Consider the following 21,428-nt stretch of genomic DNA (forward strand, 5'->3'; position numbering starts at 1 on the left):
GGGTGTAATTCCCTGCATTATACAGTAAATCATTATTGCCTATTTATTTTACATATGTCTGTTAATCCCATACTTCTTATTTGTCCTTCCCCACTTCCTCTTAACTTTGGTAAACATAAGTTTGTTTTCTGTGTTTATGAGCCTGTTTCTGTTTTGTTTATAGTTTCATTTGTATTATTTTTTAGATTCCACATATAAGTGATATCATGTAATATTTGTCTGACTCACTTCACTAAGTATAATATTCTCTATTATCCATATTGCTATCCATATTGCTATGTCTATCCATATTGCTGTGTTTATCCATATTGCTGCAAATGGCAGGAGTTCATTTTTTTGGCTGAGTAATATAGCATTGTATGGGTTTCCTGGGTGGCTCAGTGGTAAAGAATCCACATGCCAATGCAGGAGATGTGGGTTCAATTCCTGGGTGGAGAAGTTCCCCTTGGAGAAGCAAATGGCCCCCCACTCCAGTATTCTTGCTTGTAGAATCACATGGACAGAGGAGCTTGGCAGGCTACAGTCCATGGGGTCACAAAAGGTTGTACAAAACTGAGTGACTAAGCACACAATTATGATATATCTTGGTGTGCATAAGTTTGGGTTCATCTTGTTTAAGACCCTCTGTGCTTGCAGTACCTGGATAGGTTTCCTTTATCAGGTTCAGGCTGTTTTCTGCCATAATTTCATCAAATGCATCTTGACCCATTTTTCTCTCTCTTCCACTTTCAGGACCCTATAATGTGAATGTTGATATATTTAATTTTGTCCTATAATTCCCTTAAACTATTCTCTTTTTTTTTTGTTCTGATTGGGTGAATTCCATTATTCCATCTTCCAGATCATTAGTGCATTCTTTTGTATCACTTTATCTGCTGTTAATTCCTTTTAGTGTCTTTTTCATTTCAGTTATTCTTCAGTTATGACTAGATCTTTTTCTTATATTTTCTAGTTCCTTGTTAAAATTCTCATGGTGTTCATAGATTCTTCTCCTGAATTTGGTTAGTAATGCTTTGACCTCTATCTGGTCAATTGTTTATTTCTGTTTTATTACTTTGTTTTCCTGGGTTTTTCTCTTATTCTTTCAGTTAAAACAAATTCCTCTGTCTCTATGAAATTAGGTGAAAGAGTTAGTTACCTATTGCAGTCTTGAAGGAGTGTCCTTGTGTGGGAGATTCCCTAATACAGTTTATGTGTGCTCCATTGCTTTGGTGGGAGAACAGGATCTCATATGAGCATGAGTTAAGTTTTCCCCCAGTGTGTGCTAGAAGCTTTCACTTTGGTAGAAGGCAGGGCTGGAGATGGGATTCCTTGGTGGCCCAGAGGGTAAAGAGTCTACCTGCAATGTGGGAAATGTGAATTCGATTCCTGGGTCGGGAAGATCCCCTGGATAAGAAAATGACAACCCACTCCAGTATTCTTGCCTGGAAAATCCCATGGACGGAGGAGCCTGGCGGGCTACAGTCCATAGGGTCTCAAAGAGTTGAACACGACTGAGTGACTTCACTTTCACTTTCAGGGCTGGAGATGAAGAGACACCAGCCAGATCCAGGTGTGAGTCAGAGCTTATCCTCTGCTCAGTGGTCAGCACCACCCTACTGGGGCTGGAGGTAGATCCCAAGGTACTGGAACAGAAGCCCTGAAGTTCAGGTCTGAGTTGACCCCATTCCTTCTAAGTGTGTGCTCTCCCCACTTCCAGAACCTTCACTTTGGCCCAGAGGGGAGTAGTGGTGCAACAGGAGGGACTGGTCTGGGCACTCACCATACATCTGGGCACAAGCTATATTGGCCCTAGCCAGTCAAAAACCTAGACTGCTTCTGATGCTCTGCCTGTGTAAGCACCATAATGGCTGCCCCGGCCCACTTGAATGCCTGTCTGGGTCTGACCTACCTTTGTCCCTCATAACTGAGTTCTCCTGGCCACTACAGCACTCACTCTAGTGCTAGTGTGGATTTGTGCTGTAGATCCAGTGGGGATGGTGCAGTGCTTGGCATGGGTGAGGGTGTGGGCTGTGTCAGCCCTAGGTGCAGAGACCTGGAAGACCTCTGATGCTATGCCTGTGTCAGCACCAGTAATGGCTGCCCCCACCCTACTCAGATGCTGTTCCAGGTCTGAGTCACTTCTGTGCCTCACAGCTGAAACTTTACCTCAGCTACAACAGCTCTCACCCTAGGGTAGAGCTGTGTCATGAAGCAAGTAGATCCGGAGTGGGTGCTCAGTTCAGGCTAGGGCCCACACTAGCCATTGGGAGAAACCAGCCAGTGTTCCGTGCAGCTGCCGTCTGCATTCTCTGCCCTGTTTTGGGAGGAAGGGATCTGCATGCTACTCATGAATTGGCTTCTCACAGCCTTCCTGTTAGTCCCACTCGTCTCCACCCAGTCAAGGGGACTCATCTTCCCAGTGTCTAACCCCAGAGTTGGAGTGCCCAATATGTGATTTTAACCACTTATTCCTTAGGAATGACCTCTGCCCTGTAATCTCCCTCTTCTCAGTTCCCTCTAAAGGGCACAGGTCCTGGAATGATGTCTTCATTTCCTACAAGATTCCATGTAGATCTTTTTTTACAGGCTTGGTTGTACAGTATTCTTTCTGTCAGTTTCCAATTAGTTTTCAGTGAGAATTTCTTCCACATGTAGATGTATTTCTGATGGGTTCATAGGGTAGGAGGGGGTGAATTCTTTATCCTCATATTCTGCCATCTTTATATCTTCCCCAGACAGATGTTTTTTAATCCCTTACTCATAAATCATGTTGGAACATCATTCTTTTTTGTTTGGGCTAAATACATCTATGTGACAGTTTTATTTTAACATAGTCTGCTTTAATGCTGTTTACTTGTTGTTCTTGTTCAGTTGCTAAGTCATGTCTAACTCTTTGTAACCCCATGGAATGCAGCACGCCAGGCTTCCCTGTCCTTCACTATCTCCCAGAGTTTGTGCAAATCCATGTCCATTGATTTGGTGATGCCATCCAACCATCTCATCCTCTGTTGTCTCCTTCTCTTTCAGCCCTTGATCTTTCCCAACATCAGAGTCTTTTCCAGGGAGTTGGCTCTTTGCATCAGATGGCCAAAGTATTGGAGCTTCAGCTTCAGCATCAGTCTTTCCAATGAATATTCAGGGTTGATTTCCTTTAGGATTGATTGGTTGGATCTCCTTGCAGTCCAAGGGACTCTCAAGAGTCTTCTCCAGTACCACAGTTTGAAAGCATCAGTTCTTTGGCACTCAGCCTTCTTTATGGTCCAACTCTCACATCTGTACATGACTACTGGAAAAACCATTGCTTTGACTAAATGAACTTTTGTTGGTGAAGTGATGTTTCTGCTTTTTAATATGCTGTCTGGGTTTGTCATAGCTTTTCTTCCAAGGAGCAAATGTCTTTTAATTTCATGGCCACAGTCACCATCTGCAGTGATTGTGGAGCCCAAGAAAGTAAAATCTGTCATTGCTTCCACTTTTTCCTCATCTATTTGCCATGAAGTGATGGGACCAGATGGCATGATCTTAGTTTTTGAATGTTGAGTTTTAAGCTGGCTTTTTCACTCTCCTCTTTCACCCTCATCAAGAGGCTCTTTAGTTCGTCTTCATTTTCTACCATTAGAGTGGTATCATCTGCATATCTGAGGTTGTTGATATTCTCCCAGCAATCTTGATTCCAGCTTGTGATTCATCCAGCCTCGTATTTTGCTTGATGTATTCTGCATATAAGTTAAATAAGCAGGGTGATAATATATAGACTTGTCGTACTCCTTTCCCAATTTAGACCAGTCTGTTGTTCCATGTCCAGTAACTGTTATTTCTTGACTTGCATACAGGTTTCTCAGAAGACAGGTTAGGTATTCCCATCTCTTCAAGAATTTTCCAGTTTGATGTGAGCCACACAGTCAAAGGCTTTAGCGAAGTCAATTAAGCAGATGTTTTTCTGGAATTCCCTTGTTTTGTCTATGATCCAGTGGATGTTGGCAATTTGATCTCTGTTTCCTCTGCATTTTCTAAATCCAGCTTGTATACCTGGAAGCTCTCGGTTCATGTACTGTTGAAGCAGAGCTTAAAGGACTTTGAGCATTACCTCACTTGCATGTGAGATGAGCCGAATTGTAGGGTAGTTTGAACATTCTTTGGCGTTGCCCCTCTTTGGTATTAGAATGAAAACTGACCTTCTTGAATCCTGTGGCCACTGGTGGGTTTTCCAAATTTGCTGGCATATTGAGTGCAACACTTTAACAGCATCATTTTTATTATTTAAAATAGCTCAGCTACTGGAAAACTGAAAAATATTTTTAATTACTGACTTCAAATCTGTTAGAGTTTCCTTTTTTGAATAGATTTATGAATTGCCTTCAGAAGGCACCCCACTTTGTGTAACATTGCCCTCTTAGATGCTGTTAGAGGTATACTTTTCTATATCCTCAACTTTTCCTGTTCTCTCCTTGGACACCAGTGGTTTCCCCAACATTTTACCTTCATTTCCTTCTTTCTGTACACTGCAGACACATATGCACCCTTCCATTTGGGTGGAAGAATATGGAGATTTCAAGATTAATCTAACAATGAATTAAGTCCAGGCTTACTTTAATTTATATGCAGAATGGAAACATCTTTTCATTTGATAAGCATCCCCCATCTTTGTTAAAATGTGATGCTCTTAGTACCATGTACAGTAAAGGGCCAGAATATGAAGATGTTTATATTTTTAAGTCAGCAGTAGATGGGCATTTTGCTTCATTCACAAGATTGTTTTTTCCATTTGCTTATTCTGAATCATACAGTAGAAAAAAGGGCTGGAAAAAAAGATCTGAGGTGTTAAGAAAAATAGTGACTTCAAATAGTAAAATAGAATTGATTGCTTTTAAATGTGTCACATAACAGCCCTCATTCTTCCCAGCACAGAAACCATTAGAGAAGATATTGCCAGTTTATATGCTGTTTCATTTTAAGCAATTGGAAAGTCGTAAATGGGGAGAAGAGAACAGTTCAGTTTGGCCTCATAAATTTAAAGAGGGTCCTTGACTGTGACATCATCCTGATGCCCAAGGCTTGCATAAAGTGATACAGTTTTCATGAGTAAATGAATTTGTTTGTTTTAATGGGGGTTGGCTTTGTTTTGGGGTTATGATTGATTCACTAAGGACTGGAAGCAACTCAGGTTCTGAGAAGTCAATACCCATTTTAGCACCAAGAGTAGAAACATAGTATAAGAAGTAACTTTGGAGAAGTAATTTATTCCTACTATATTGGTAAGGTATTTCATCAATGATTTATTGAATTGTATTCTTATAAATTTTAAAACACAAACATTTGCAAACATCTAAGAATAATATTTGCAAGAAACTGGAAAAAAATGTCAAGACACAATTTCATATCCATGGTCTGCAATAATGATTTTAGTTCAGTTTTGTCCCCATATCTTATGCCAACAAAGACTGATTTATAAAGCATGTTCCTCAGTCCAGAACCAGATAATACTGAAGATAATTGCTATGCCTGGTTAGAGTTTAAGAGCAATTTCCTGAGACACCACTTGTAAAAATGAAAGAACATACATTGGAATGAGTGCTGGTCAGCTATATAGTAAAAGAAAATAAGGAATTGTTGCATGCAGTCTGCTTTCCAATATTAGTTTAAATAATAACTGCATTATACCTGATGATCCCATAGAACTTTTAATAGTGTGAATTTATTGTTTGGAGTCACAATCTTGTTTTAAACTTTCTAGGCACATACAAAAATCCAATCAATCATAGTCCAATTTCAAACAATTTATTCACATATATGATCAGTACTTTATCACCTATAAGTGGGAGTTATTAAAATATAAAGTAGGATTTGGATTTCTTCTGGAAATCAAATGACATTTTATTTTTAAATACGAAAAGAACCATTAGTATATTAACAAGCATGTTATTAGATACAGGACATTTTAAAATAACCCTGAGAACTGCAATATTATTTTATATTTTCATTTAAAGAAACCCATTAAATTTTAAAGAAAAGTTTGAAAATTTAATATATAATTCAATTTTCGAATAGACTCATACATTTGATAAGGAATATCTGAACCTAAGAAAAATTTTAGCTTGAGTTAAACCAGTGATAGTGATGTTTAATCTCACCTTAGAAAACTATTGTTAATTTGTGTTCACAGTCTTTATACTATGTAAACTTATCCCTGCCTTTAAACTAATGAGATTTGCTTCTTATGAAACTGGCCAAAACCAAAAGAGGGACTGAGAAAATCTTTGGCAAATTTAAAAACTAATTTAGGCCATTGTTTGGGTTTAAAAAAAATCAATTTCTTCTCCATTTATCATCTTTGACTTACTTACTTTGCATAAATTATCATCTTCAGTTATTTGGTTTGGCGATCAATGCACAGCTAGGAAAAGTGAAAAACCATTTTAAAGATAAATCGAGATTTTAAAAGAAATCAAGATATTTGATACAGAGGAAATCTTGTCCTGGTAGGTGTGTTTTTCTAGCTTAAAGAAATGAAAATGCAGAGAGTTTTTTTCTTATCTAAATCTTTATTAGAAGAAAAAAACAGATTTAAAACAATGAGTAACAACATATCTCAGTAAATATTAAACACTTCAGTTATCAAAGCTATTTAGACAATAGGTCCCTAATATTTCTGCACAGCAGAAGCACACTGGTTACAGAGCTCAGACTGTCATATGCTCATGTGAGTTCGTTTTTGGCATAAAAGAATATCCAAAGTCATAGTTAAATATGATAGTAGATAAACTGCTAGTAACTTACACAGTTGATTCTCAAAGCTTTCACAACTTATCACTGTGTGATTGACGTTCCCTTAGGGTGATTGTTTTATGGACTCTTTCTATAACTGAGTAACAAACCGAATTCATTTTCTTTCAAGTTAGCAGTACTAATAAAATTATTTAAAACTGAATTAGAAATTATGTTCCTGTTCATATTAGCACAATAAAAAGTATCGTAAGTAAACAGATTAGTTCATATCAAAAGTTAGAGAATGGAAATAACATACTTAGTACACTCATGGACAGTAAATCCATTTAAAATGGAACTATTCAGTACACGGTATCTGTGAGCACCCTTTCTAAGGGGGTAAAGTTTCCCTTTGTGATTTCTTAAAGTTTCCCTTTCCAATCTGTGTAAAACACTGATAAATGTAGTCTTATACCTATTTTCAAAGATCTATCATAGAAAAGATTACATTTTAAATTCCCTTTTAGTAAAAAAAACAAACAAACCCAACAAGTGTCCTTTCAGGTTTTTTCTTGCGTGTAGTACACATTCATGAGCGTCCACTAGGTGCAAGGGAAATTGTTTATGCTGCAAAATGTAGTCTATACAGTGAGACTATCAAACGTAGTGAAATGACAAATGGTTTCCAACCAGTAAGCTAAGAGGAAAACAAATGCAAGAAGACTTGTTTTAATCACTAAACATTGCAGGATTTTTTTTTTAAACAATGTTTGTAAACTTGCCCACAAAAGCTGGGTGATATTAAACAGCCAGTAAGGCACTTTGTCAGAGAGGACGAAGTAGTAAAGGCTGGATGACTGACAGTTTGTTTGATAGGAAACAGTCTATACTTAGAGCAAAATCTGGAGTGGAGTGCTCCTTTTACCGATTTACTGTCAAACGGGAGTGGGGAAAACTTTAAAATCTTCTCTTTCACTTTGCTTACCAATTTTCCCTGCAGAAGTCTTTTAGTTGTAATTTAAAAAATATATTAGGAGCTATTAGTTTAAATAATGTATCATTTTCAATCTAATATTTAAAACAATATTAACATATTCACTAGCATTTTCAAAACATCCAAGCCATTCTCTTTAAAAATGAATTACCAAACAGAAGATCTTAGTATAAAAAATGTTCTGTGTTATTAACAATTCCCTTGCGACTTCTGATGGCTTCACATATTACAGTATAAGCTTTGGTATAAAACATGCAAATCAAAGCCAACAAGGTCGTGAGTACAGGGTTCCACACACAGAGCACTTATTAGAGAAGTGCAGCACAGACGCAGGAGACGAGCCAAAGGTGACACCGCTGCAGGAGGACCCGAGATTGCACTTCTACTGCTTCTTGGTTTCTGCATTTCGCTTGTTCATAATCTTCATCAGAGACTGACTCATGTAATAGGGTTTTTCAGCAGAACCATCGTTTCTTTCTAAATCTTCCACTAGGAGGAAGAATGGCACAGGGTAAATATCAAAGCACAAGTGTAAGAGAAGTAACATCGCCATCTGCTGTATACTTGCTTTACAGCAGTTCAAAATGTTATTTAAAAAAAACAGCATAGTTTGGCATCAACGTTACTGTAAACATAACTATGAGAAAACAATCAGCCCTTATTGTTAGGTCAGTAAGATACTATCTCATTCTGTGTACCAGGTCTGATTCTGCCAATAGCACCTGCCTCTCAGCTGCACAATTGAGAAAACAAGTTTTCTCTTCTTTTAGGGAACAAACGTAATTACACAAAAATCAAGAGATATATGAGGAATTTTAAAATTCACCTTCACATTTCTAAAACGTGTTATGTATTGAATTTGCCTTCTAACTTACTGTATTAATTCAAAATTGCTTTTGTGTTTCAAGCAACAATTTCAGTAGTCTAGTTTTCTAAAAAGATTTGTAAATTTTCAGTATATTTCAAATCCTTGAACCGCAAATTTTGAGACATATTGCTCCATTTTCTCCATTTTTTCACTGTTATTTAATTTCTTTCTAAGTGGCTTCCAAATTTTTCTCAAAAACAACAGCCATTTTTCTCTAAATATTTCAATTACACAGAGGTAATTAATGAAAAATATTTTTCTAACTAGATTAAGCATATAATATGGGTTAAAATTTCTCTGCTTAGAACTTTCTAATTATTAAAAAATTATTTAGAACTACTGAACCAAACAACATTCCTTTTCCTATGATTTTGCACCCAAGGGTTATATTCTTATAGTCAAGTTTAGAATGTATCTCCATACTCTTCAATGAATACTTTTACTGTGGCGATTCTTCTGGTCTAATCAGCAGGTTCAATGTTAAACATTTAATACATGGGTCCCATCTAGTACCAAGAATCTAAAAATAGAAATTATGACTGCTAGCAATCTCCAAATGAATCTCCTTTGTCTTTCATAATTTTGTAATTCCTAGAAAAGCCAAGAATATAAGTAGAAAATAAGCAACTAATTTCCCATACATTGATTTATGTTTTAAGTTATTTCCCAACTTTTATGTGCATCAGAATCACTAGAGAACTTTTTAATAATTCACAAGCTGCCCCACATCGAAATACTTACATCAGATTTCTCTTGGGGTGGGGAGCACAGGTAGCAATATTTATAACAAATTCTCAGAGTGATTCTGATATATACACAGAAAATTAAAAATTGTTTTGTTTCATCATTATGAATTTTTCAACTACTCCTAAAAGGGGACTTATTCCTTATAATTTTCAACACTTAAGATAGAGGTAACTATTTGACTAGATTTTTGTTGTGAACCTTGTATTATTTCTTTTTAATTTTTTATTTTAAATTGGAGTATAGCCAATTAACAGTGTTGTGATAGTTTCATGCACACAGATGAGGGACTCAGCCATACATATACATGTATTCATTCTCCCCCAAACTCCCCTCTCATCCAGGTATATTATTGAATAAAATAATAATAACAACTATCTAGAAATATAGGTTGTCACTCTTCTCTGAATTATACTTCAAGGAGCATGAGAGTGAAGAAGGCTTTTGCCAAGATAGGAAGCCAAATGATGCTTTTGATTACAATCATAAAAGAAAGTAAGCCAAGAACAAGATGGGGGCCATATAAGGGCCAATATTTTGAAACTCTCCCCTATTCGTTGGCTTCTTGCTATTAAGCTGGTAGGAAGTCAGTGACCCCACACTTCAGGGTCATTAAATAAATTACTAGTCATGTTAATTTATAACACAATTATACATTTCTAACTCTCTTCTTGGATACATGGATTATATCCAGATCATGCTCCTTTTTGTCAAGACATAAATAATCCTTATACACAAACTTAGTGTAAAAGCCAAAAGGACACTGTTGACCCAGTACTCCTTTGGGGTACATTTTCACACTGTTCGCCATATCTTATGCTCTTGTACACAGGAGATGGATAGACAAGGTATGTGGGTGTCTGATTCATGCTTTGCTCCACCGTGCAAAAGACTAAGGCATGGCTGCCAGAGCCTGGTTTGTTGGTCTGGTCAGCAGAGGTGGAAGAATAACTTCCCTCCTGAGCCCTTCAGGAAGAGATCTCCTAATCCACAGTATGCCCCTTGTAAAGGTACCAGCTGAGGTACCTATGGAGGGCTAATGTTTCCTTAGGGTAAAATCTGAAGTCTTATCTTGTCTCTTTTTTCACTGAAAGTTAAGCTAAAATTAAACCTTTTATAGAACAAACCCACATGATCTCTTTAATCTAGAAAAACAGGCATGCTCATAAAAGATTTAATCACTCTTCTGAAACACATCCATACCCATTTCCTATATGGTGGGCATAAAGATTCATCTCTATTTGGGTTATAGACAAAGGGTACAAGTTATGTGGCCATTTCATTTCTGCTCAGAATATTTTCATGGTGGCCTCAGGTTCATATTATTAAAAATGATATTCCAGAACTCAGATTCAACTTTAATTTCATGACAACAAAATGGCCTATGAAGGTTCCATGGTAGTTTTTACCTAGTAATGCTCTCTGTGGAACCTGTATAACCTTAGCATCTATATATTCATCATGGTCTTGAATCACTTACTGAAATATACTTCCCAGGGAACCATTAATATAAGTTTAATCACAGTTTAGGATGCTGTCCACTTGCTTGAACAGTATAAATATAACCATAGCACCACATTTACAAATTTAGTACCATATGCTGGTTAACTATAAATCAACCTGTTTATGGCTAATTGATTATACATTTATAGTGCTTTCAAAAATTTCCTGAATATCTTTTACAAATACACATTTGTAAAAAGAAAGGTCGTCAAAGTGCTGCAATGGAAAACAGCCTGCCAAGTTATAAAAGTTTGGAAACACTCTCAGCTATAGACTTTAAGAAAACATGTGACATTTACACCTTGCTCTTCAGTTGGAACCACAGTCTATAAAGTATCCTAGTTCACAGAGGCTACTGTCATCAACTGCCTGATACCTCAGATGGTACCAGGTTCTTGCTTTTCAGGAATAGGTACTGAAATTTCACATTACTTAAAAGCATCATTTTCCAATACAAATGACCTAATTTACAAAACTTCTACTTAAAAGTGAATGGCAGTGTTTGAAGCTTTTCTACTTTTTCTGCTTCTGGGGAACTAGTTGCTTCTTGTTCAGAATTCCGTGCAGGGTAGGGGTTATGAAGTAGGGTTTTTCTGTTGATCCATCATTTCTTTCCAGATCTTCACCTGTATATGCAGCAGCCAAAGCAGGCAAAAGCAGCAAGCAGCGGCAGAATAATTATATGCATTTTTAGAATTTGGAGAGTTGAACAGGGAAAAACCAGAGAAAGCAGTGTTAGAAAGTCAAATATAAGACAAATTAGTGCAGTTAAGTAGCCAATACTAGTCAAAGTTAGAAGCTTCAACAACTTCTGCCAGGAAGCACTAAAACTTTGTAAATCCCACCCACTCCCAAAGAGGTTTATTTTGATAGTTTAAAGGTTAATAAGATCTTTAATGTCCTTTCAAAGGTGTTATCTTTGAATTCTGCAACTTTTAAGTTCATAAAGGTAAACTGCCCTATCCTCTGAGATGAAGCTGAACAAAAAGTGTGGCATGATACATATAGAGAATACTTGAATTTCAGAGTTCAAAGTTGCTCTTAATGGTAATTCACACCCTAATGTTACAGATGAAGAAATTGAGACCCAGGGATGTGAAATGATTCTCCTAAAGTTGAAAGCTCTGGGGCAATCAGGATGAGGTGAGGACCCAGTTTCTAGACACCTACTTCAGATCTCATGCTGCTAACTAAAAGGTGCCCCATCCTAAATCCTTGCAGTTTGCCTCAGATTACATTCAAAAGCTAATGCAGTGTCTTATGACTTTTGTAATATATGAGTTTATATTCCTGCTTTGCTTAATAGTAAGATGATGGGTATTCACTGAGCACACATTTGCTGGGTGGTTGGGGGAAAGGATCAGAATGATGCTGAGAAGCAAGGAGAAGTTTACATAGAATTAAATTTCTTGCAGATACATATAATTCACAACTGATAATATCTCAATAAATATATAAATGCAACTTGATTCTGTTTTTACTAGTATATTAAAATATTATATTATTTTTAGCCTTTATTATGAAATAAAGGATAAGAAATATTATATAAAACCATACACCATAATCACTTAGAATATATCTAAGTTATTTTTCACCATACTCTCTTAGGAATGGTTGGATTATTGGTTTATCAGATTTTTACAGTGGACTTCACAGTGACTTTCCTCAGCTACAAAATGAAAAGCTAAGTAGGAAACATCATAGATGCTGAATATTTTTGTTCTTTTTTCCTTAATCATATTTCTATATCACCTATTATATGTTTATATCGTTATTACTTTTGAGGAATGGGTAGGAACTACAGTATCAATCACCCAATAATGATAATAATCATCTACAAGTATTGTTTTCTTCTATCTTGGGGTCAGAATTCTCATTTCTTTGTAATGTTGAAAGGATGCTACGTTTCTACAAAATAGAGTATTTGCAAGTGGTTCGCATTTTTAAACATACCAGTTTTCTGGCAGTCAAGATAATAGGTATAAAGAGGTATGCAGAAAAAACAACAACAACAACAAAAGGTACAGTTCCACACAATCAGAATTTGGTTTGGAATATCATTTAAAGAGAATAGTTTCCAAAGTTAGATGTTGCCCAAAGTAACAGCTGGAGAGGGAAGAGAAACGCAATTTAGTTTCTCTTGTTCTTTATTATCAATGACAAGAATATTGAAGAAAAAAGGTTCATGTTCAACACATGATGTTTTGAACAAGGCTGAAATTATACCTGATTTTTAAGAACTTGGCAATATAGATGAGTGGAATATAGTAATATCGACGAGTGCAAAACATTTCTTCATTCTCAAATTTAGAATCCACTGTCAAAATTAAAATCCACAAGACTTGCCAAAGCTTCCAAAGACTGGAAACTGGTAGGTTCTAGACATTTCCTCGGATACATTTTTAGAAAACTTTTCAGTTACAAAAATGGGGAAGACCCCAGTGGGCTCTCCCAGTTTGACTCCCATAATTAGCATTTGAGAGGAAAGCTCTCTGAACATTTGAAAGCTCTGTCTCTTCTGTGTCTTAAGCTACCTTATTCCCGTGTTCCTTCTTCCATCTCATACCTGAGCTGAAGTTTGTTCATGTGGTATTTTGTAGATGGCTTTTCCTGACAAACCACTGGGGTGCTAGGAAAAGATTAAACATTCCAGTTCCATTTAGAGCCAAAGGAAGAGCTCACTTGTGCACAAAGTTCTCCTGATTTCTTTGTCCAGTTATTGAAAATTGATTTGTAAATGTTCAGAAAGGAAAAAGATATCCAACCATTTTCTAGAAGATTTTTTCCTTCAATATAACACCCTATGAAATATATATATGTATATGTGTGGGTATATATATGTGTGTGTGTGTGTGCTTAGTCACTCAGTTGTGTCTGACTCCTTATGACACCATGGACTGTAGGCTTCTCTGTCCATGGGATTCTCCAGGCAAGAATACTAGAGTGGGTTGCCATGCCCTGCTCCAGGGGATCTTGCCAACTCAGGGATTGAACCCAGGTGTCCCGCATTGCAGGTGGTACACACATACACACACACACACACATACACACATACATACATTATCTCCTATCCTGACCCCAGCATGCAGTTGGTACTATGAGTTATACCAAAAAAACCCACTGAACTGTTCATTTTATACAGGTGGATAACTCATTAATGCACTGTAATAGAATGTTTTCTCTGCTTCTCTTAAGAGCAATGTGCCAGAGAAATAATCTCTCAGAGGGTATTAGCTGTAGGGATAACAAGCTCTGTTCTTTCATCTGTTGACCTTACTTTATTTAGGCTGAAGATGACAACAGATCAAGCTCCTGATGGGCACTAGACTCCCCAGGGCTTTTAAGATGAGGTACTAATAGAAAACATACCCGTTCTGTGTATGTGAGTAGCACATGCTCCATAGAGGCACAGTGCAGTAGTCAGTGATGAAAGCCCTAATGAAATATTTTAACGATAAGCATCAGAGTTCATCTAAACATTTCCAAGACATGCCTCTCTATTAATCCTATCTATCTGTCATTGTGTTACCTAGTGTGAATTGGCTCTATGTATCTTTGAAATCGTTGCCAGCTTGGCTTTATCAGAAACTATAATGGCTCTCCTCAAGAGTTCCCAAAGCCCAGCCTCAAAGCCCAGCTAAGTCTTCAGTTGTTAATGAAGCATAACAGAAGCCAATTATTACTACAAATTTGAAAACATTTTCAGAAATTAAAAAATAATTTCATGCTAAAACCATGCCATGATGCCTGACTCTCCTGTGCTTTGAGAATACCATCTCTCAGCTGTTAAGTTTTAAAAAGAATCTACTAGACAATGTCTCTTTCCAAATTAACACTGTTTTGCAGTTGCAGCCAGGTCATAGAAAATCCACAGCCAGCTAAAGACATGGGTGTAAACCTTTTCATCTTTCGGTTACCCACTGAAGAGGGAAAACACATATACTGAAAACTTACAGAAGCAGATGAAAATTGTTTCAATACACATTGCATAGACGCTGAAGAATCCATGTGCAATTATGTAAGATCCAATAATCACTGTCTGTAAATGAGTAGAGAAAAGAATGAAGATGTCGTAAATTTGTCCAAAAGAACAATAACGCAGTTTTAAATGAAATCATGATAAGGAAACTTTGAAGTACTCTTTGATGAAAAAGATTTCAATATAGAAATGTAAAAGATTCAATGATAATGTTTTTGAGTGTATTTGAACTGAGATTTAAACAAAATGTGCTAGATTATCTCCCAGTTTTCTTTTCACTATCCCTAATGCTTATCAAAAGCATCCCAGATCTAGGATCCTGCATACTGAGGCAGTAAAGCACAGAGTTTTTTGTTTCATTTTTTCATGGAATAATCCTATTCTTTTTAAAATATTCATTTATGTTTGGCTGTGCTGTGTCTTCATTGCTGCATGTGGGTTTTCTCTAGTTGTGGCAAGTGGGGGCTACTCTCTAGCTCTAGTGGGGCTTCTCACTGGGGTGGCTTCTCTTCTTGCAGAGTACAGGTTTTAGGTACACGAGCTTCCATAGTTATGGCTCACGGGCTTGGTTGCCCCGTGGCATGTGGAATCTTTTCAGATCAGGGATTGAATCTGTGTCTCCTGCACTGGCAGGTAGATTTTTTTTTTTTTTAACCACTGAGCCACCAGGGAGGCCCAACAGGTAGACTCTTAACTACTGGACCACCGGGGAAGTCCAGAGCATGGAGTTAAAAGCACACACTGCCTAAGTTTAATCACAGCTGAGGCACTCACTCAACAAGTCACTCATCTCTCTGTGCTTCCTATGGAAGATTGTTGGTGGGGAAGCAGAGATTGTAACAGTGGTGTTTATGACACATGGATTGAGTGAGTTATAATAATATACTGTAAAAGATCCCACAGGGTTCCCTCCAGGTCCTCTCCAGTTGCCACATCTATCTCCCAGTTGTTGGGAATGTAGGCAGGCAGCTGATGACTCAGCTGTTTTGCTCCACAGAACTTGCTTTTGCAGGGAACTGCCTCACTCAAGGTTACACCATCATTCAGAGGGCAACCCTTGGCCAGTGGCTGCCTGATGCAGTATATGGAGGCCTAGCCCCTGTGTCAGAAATTCCTATAATTATGTCTGAGGCTTCAACTGTAATTGCAGCATGGATCAGCTTCTTTTTTTGCCCAGCCCTGTCCTCCTCACTTCCTTTCCAGCGTATCTCCGGAGAGCACTTCGTAATAAGCCCTCTGCTTGCAATCCTCTGTCTCAGGGGTTGCTTCCAAGGAACCCAAGCTCCACAGCAGAATGAGGCTGGGCACAAAGTAAGACTAATCCTGTTAGCTATCATTATTTCTCCTATTCCTTTTTGGTTTTTTATTCTGCCATCTCTCATAAATCAGAGTCAGTATTACCCAGTGGCTATGGAATGAATTTTGTCCCCTCAAAATTCCTACGTGGAAACCTAATCCCCAGTGTGATGGCATCTGGGCGTGGGGCCTTTGGGAGGCAATGAGGATACAAGGATGGAGACCTCGTGAATGGTTAGTGCCCTTATAGGAGAAGATGAGAGAGGATCTCTCTTTCTACCCTGTTAGAATACAGCAAGAAGGTATGCCTTTGCAAATTAGGAAGGAAGCTCTCACTAGGGACTGAATCTGTGGGCACCTTGATCTTGGACTTCTCATCTTCAAAACTGTGAGGAATAAACCCCTGTTGTTTAAGCCACCCAGTCTATGGTATTTTTATTGTAGCAGCCCAAACTTACTATCAGCTCTTACCAGCAAAGGTACCCAGTAGTAATTTAAAGATGTTGGTCCTTCTATAATCACTGGGAGTCTTTCCGTGAAAAGTAGAAAGGCCAGGACACCTGGAGCAAAGGAATATAGCTTTTTGTCATAAAGAAGTTTTTCTAGGCACCTGTTAAATTTTTTAAAAATCTTCATTGTTGTTGTTATTGTTATTATTACTACTACTACTACTTACCTATACAGCCAGCAACTAGAATCTTTCCCAGGATTAGTACAAAGTCTGTCACTCTATCCATAACTGCAATTCTGAAAATCAGAAAAAAAAATATAATTTTGTGTTTAAGTTAGATTTGTTACTAAAAATTTACGAAAGTAAATAATCCATGAATTCATTTTGATGTGTCTTTGCTGAAATCTTACTTAGCATTTATTAAGTGGAAGAAATGAAGGAACCCAGGCATGAAATTCTGACTTATTTATAAGGAAGTAAACAGAAAATGGCATTATAAGGGCTGTCAGGTGCTATTGGTGGTGTCAGCCTCTCTCACTCTAATTTGAGGACTATAGACACCCTGCATCCTGAGGATGGCTGCATTGGTTCTCTGATTTTGTTCACTCAGAGTCTGTCAATTTTGGGAGGAAAGAAAAGTCAGAAACGTGATGATAATGTTTGTGTGGGGAATTTCTTGAGCATAGGGTATAATAAAGATGAGTAAGTGCCAGTGGGTATAAAGGTATAGATGGATGATGGGAGCAACAATTCAAAGACATACAAAGAAATTTAAGGTGTGAAGGAGAAGATTTAAATCTTTTAAAATAAAAGAGAAGATTCATGTCTAATAAAACCACCAACATATGACGTATAAATGCTCAAAATTCACCAAACCATCCACTGCAATGCTCAACCTGCTTACTTACTTTAAAATATTTCTCATCAGAAGATTGAAAGCATCTCTTGCTGACTTGCAGAAGTTTTTGCCATATATTGCCATCTGAGGAAGACAGTTGATATTATTCTGATAACTTAACAAGACCAACAGACAATCCAATGACAGGAACATTAATTAATTCTCTGTCACCCATACAGTTACTTTCATTCATCTTTCCAACCTTTGGGCTCATGGGAGGCTTGGGAACCATGTATCCTCAACTCTGCATAACTCTCAGAGTCATTGACAATAAGGTATATTTCAGTTGCTATTTTCCCTTAATTCCATGCTGCTGCTAAGTCGCTTCAGTCGTGTCCGACTTTGTGCGACCCCATAGATGGCAGCCCACCAGGCTCCCCCGTCCCTGGGATTCTCCAGGCAAGAACACTGGAATGGGTTGCCATTTCCTTCTCCAATGCATGAAAGTGAAAAGTGAAAGTGAAGTCGCTCAGTCGTGTCTGACTCTCAGCGATCCCATGGACTGCAGCCTACTAGGCTCCTCCGTCCATGGGATTTTCCGGGCAAGAGTACTGGAGTGGGGTGCCATTGCCTTCTCCGTTAATTCCATGGGAAATACACAAATTTAAACAGAGGTTCAGTTCAGTCACTCAGTCGTGTCCAACTCTTCGTGACTCCATGAACCACAGCATGTCAGGCCTCTCTGTCCATCACCAACTCCTGGAGTTCACCCAAACTCATATCCATTGAGTCGGTGATGCCATCCAACCATCTCATTCTCTGTTGTCCCCTTCTCCTCCCGCCCTCAATCCTTCCCAGCATCAGGGTCTTTTCAAATGAGTCAGCTCTTCTCAGCAGGTGGCCAAAGTAAACAGAGGTAGGTCTTCTCAAATCCCAGGTCACAGCTTGTCTTTGAAGGGTTTGGCTATGATGTGTTGCTGAATAGGTGAAATATAGCATTCACATTAAAAATTACTCTCAGGAAACCCTGTGCCTTCCAATACACACTTACTTTATTAAGAGGCTCAATAAAATATTCTCACTGGAGTTATATAAATGACTCTTTGAATATCCATAACTATTTGAATCACACCATCAGACCCTATATCACTGTGATAATCAAGTGTTAATAAGGTTGTAATTGCTAAATTTTAGAACAATATTTTTGTATCCCCTATTTTTAAAAAGAATCTCTTTAGAAGCCTCCATATTCCTATTGGAAATAAGTAACAAATTCAGTTACATTATCAATTCCCACACATTTCAAAATAAGAATCATAAAAAGAAACAGATCCTTCCTTAAAAATGTGTAAATCCCAGAATTAGAAGAATATTTTCTTTTCATCATGAAATCTAGACTAATTAAGCTTCCCTCCCATGAAAGTATGTCAAAGACAAATAGTATTATTTTTAATCTAGCACATGTTTATATTTCTAAGGGAAATAATGGGCTTCCCAGGTGGTGCAGTGGTAAAGAATCTGCCTGCCAATGCAGGAGATACAGGTTTGATCTCTGGGTCAGGAAGATACCTTGGAGGAGGAAATGGCAACTCACTCCAGTATTCTTGACTGGAGTATTCCATGGACAGAGGAGCCTGGAGGGCTACAGTCCATGGGGTTGCAAAGAGTCAGACACGACTGAGGGTACCCACACACAAGGGAAATAATATTTTCCCTCTCCATAAAGGTATTGAAGGTAATAATGAAGTACAGTTAAGTTACTGTCTCAGCTAGGAAAGCATAGCCCTGAATCAGGCATTGGATTCACAAATTCTTGTATCAACATGGTGATAAATTCAACTGCTTGATGTACAAGTGCTTTTGAGATGGAAATGTAGACATGTGATTCGGGTTTGCAAAGAAGTTTAGTAAATAAAAATAGTTAACTTACCATAACATAGGCATTTCTGTTCAAAAACTTTACTGCTTTTTCCAAACACCAGAAACAGCATCTCAGGCAGCATTTTAGGAATTTAGAAATGTTGCTCTGGGCCTCTATGAGAAGGAGATATTTAAACCTATTAATGATTTGTAGACTCTATAAATAAAAATAATAGTAAAATTTTAAATGGGCTTTTTGATTTAACTGTAGTAAAATATATATAAAATTTACCACTTTAACCATTTTTAAGTGTACAACTCAGTAGCATTAAGTACATTCACAGTATTGTGAAACTGCCATCACTATCAATTTCCAGAACTTATCATCATCTCATAGAAACTCTGTACCCATTAAAACAATAACTCCTCATTCTCCCCTCCTCCAAGTCCCTGGTAACCTCTATCATACTTCTGTCTGTATGAATTTGCCTCTTCTGGATACCTTATATAAGTGGAATCTTACAATATTTAACCTTTTGTGTCTTGCTTATTTCACTTAACATTAAGTTATGAGGATCCACCTATTACATGATTTTTAGAGCTGAATAATATTCTGTTGTACGTATGTATGTGTGTGCATGTGTGTGTGTATATATATATACACACACATAAACAATTTTGTTTTTTCTTTTATCTGTTAATGGAAATTTGGGTTCTTTCTATCTTTTGGCTATTGTGAATAATGCTGCTATGAATATTGGTGTCCAGGTATTTATTTGAGTCCCTGCTTTCAACCCTTTTGAGTATATATCTGGAAGTGGAAATGCTGGCAATCATATTTTTAATGTTTTAAAGAATCACCATACTGTTTTCCACAGTGGCAATATGATTTTACATTCCTACCAGCAATACACAGGTATTTATCCTTAACCTACAAACATATTATTTTTCATTTTTTGATAGTAGCCATTTTATTGGGTATGAAGTGGTAGCTCATTATGTTTTTGGTTTGCATTTCCACAATGACTAATATTGAGCATCCTTTCATATATTTATTCACCACTTATATACTTTCTTCAGAGCGATATTTATGCAAATCATTTTCGGGAGGGACAACGATGGTAACAAGGAGGCTCCTGAACTTCCCTCCTCCCACAGATGCACCAAATGTATAACTATACTGGGAGCTATTTCCTCTGAGAGAAATCCAGAAACAAGCTGAGTGACTCCTTCACATCAGGCAACTAAAAAATTCTAACAGTGAAATTGTAGGAAAGGCTGAGACACACTCACCATAAACCCTACCCCTGGCACAATGCCATACAACCAGGACAATACCCCCAACTCTCAGCTTCTCCCTGAGGAGTAAAGGGTTTGAGCAACACATCAAGGATTCCAACTTTCAAGATTCCCACCCAAGAGACAGACCCCCAAAACATTTAGCTCTGAAGCCAAAGGGGCTTATGCCCACAAGTTCTATGGGACTATAAAAAACAACTATAGCAATCACAGAGACTAGCAAAGAGAAAGCAAGCAAAAATGCCCATCTTCCAGTCTTTTCCTGGGAAGGGACTGAGTGCATACTTTATAACACCCTGCCTAAAAGTTGAATTTCTAATTTGCACACTCTAGATCTACCTGTGGTCCTGCAAGGAGCTAGGAAGAGCAGGTCATCAACTTCTCTTTGGAAGGAGCTTGTATACATGCCTGGTGACCCAGCTTTGTGTAGCTCTAGATAGGGCTTGTACTTATGAGTCTCACAGGACTGCAGAAAACAAAGAATCAGGTTTTGAATCGTTAAGGAGTGCCCTACTACCACTAATCTCTACCATGGTTATGTATCCTGGCTGAGTGCTGAGGAAGCAGGCAAAAGCTTCCCTCCTAGTTTCTCCCTGAAATGGGCTTAACTACACACTTTTCCAGCTGATGTCTGAGGGTTTAGCTTCTAATCAGCCTTGTCTAGGTTCTGACTGTGACTCTTCCCTTTGTGACACCGACAGGTCTAGTTACACTTTTAACTACTAAGAGCTACTTAACTATGATGGCTAGGACAATCACAAAGATTTGAGAGAAGAAGAAGCTTGGGCTGGGCTGATTAATGAAGCTCATCTCCTACCTGAGACTAGTCTGTCGAATTGGGGAAAATGGCTGCTTTATCTAATGCACAGAAACAAATACAGAGAGTGAAGGAAAAAAATGAAGAAACAA

The 21,428-nt window shown here is 37.7% G+C and overlaps 1 protein-coding gene across 13 annotated transcripts in view; it reads right to left on the reverse strand.

The window, feature by feature from the left end:
• Positions 1 to 7,845: 7,845 nt before the first annotated feature.
• SLC44A5 (solute carrier family 44 member 5) overlaps positions 7,846 to 21,428 on the reverse strand; it is a 425,241-nt gene continuing 411,658 nt past the window's right edge. For 8 of the 13 annotated variants that reach the window (XM_086390625.1, XM_086390632.1, XM_086390627.1 and 5 more), the window contains 7 exons: positions 19,291 to 19,394; positions 17,431 to 17,504; positions 16,748 to 16,818; positions 16,543 to 16,631; positions 14,751 to 14,835; positions 11,314 to 11,422; positions 7,846 to 8,170 (listed from right to left, as the gene is read on the reverse strand). In XM_086390625.1, coding sequence (XP_086246751.1) covers positions 8,137 to 8,170; positions 11,314 to 11,422; positions 14,751 to 14,835; positions 16,543 to 16,631; positions 16,748 to 16,818; positions 17,431 to 17,504; positions 19,291 to 19,394 — 566 coding nt within the window. In that variant the 3' untranslated portion in view covers positions 7,846 to 8,136. Of the gene's footprint in view, positions 8,171 to 11,313; positions 11,423 to 14,750; positions 14,836 to 16,542; positions 16,632 to 16,747; positions 16,819 to 17,430; positions 17,505 to 19,290; positions 19,395 to 20,874; positions 20,986 to 21,428 lie in introns of those variants that run through there. The other 5 variants (XM_086390620.1, XM_086390622.1, XM_086390624.1 and 2 more) reach the window with 2 other exon arrangements.

Source organism: Bos grunniens, chromosome 3 (assembly GCF_055505025.1).
Source record: "Bos grunniens cultivar Pamir isolate PY7600 chromosome 3, Bosgru_T2T1.0, whole genome shotgun sequence".
In the NCBI taxonomy this organism is placed as follows: Eukaryota; Metazoa; Chordata; class Mammalia; order Artiodactyla; family Bovidae; genus Bos; species Bos grunniens.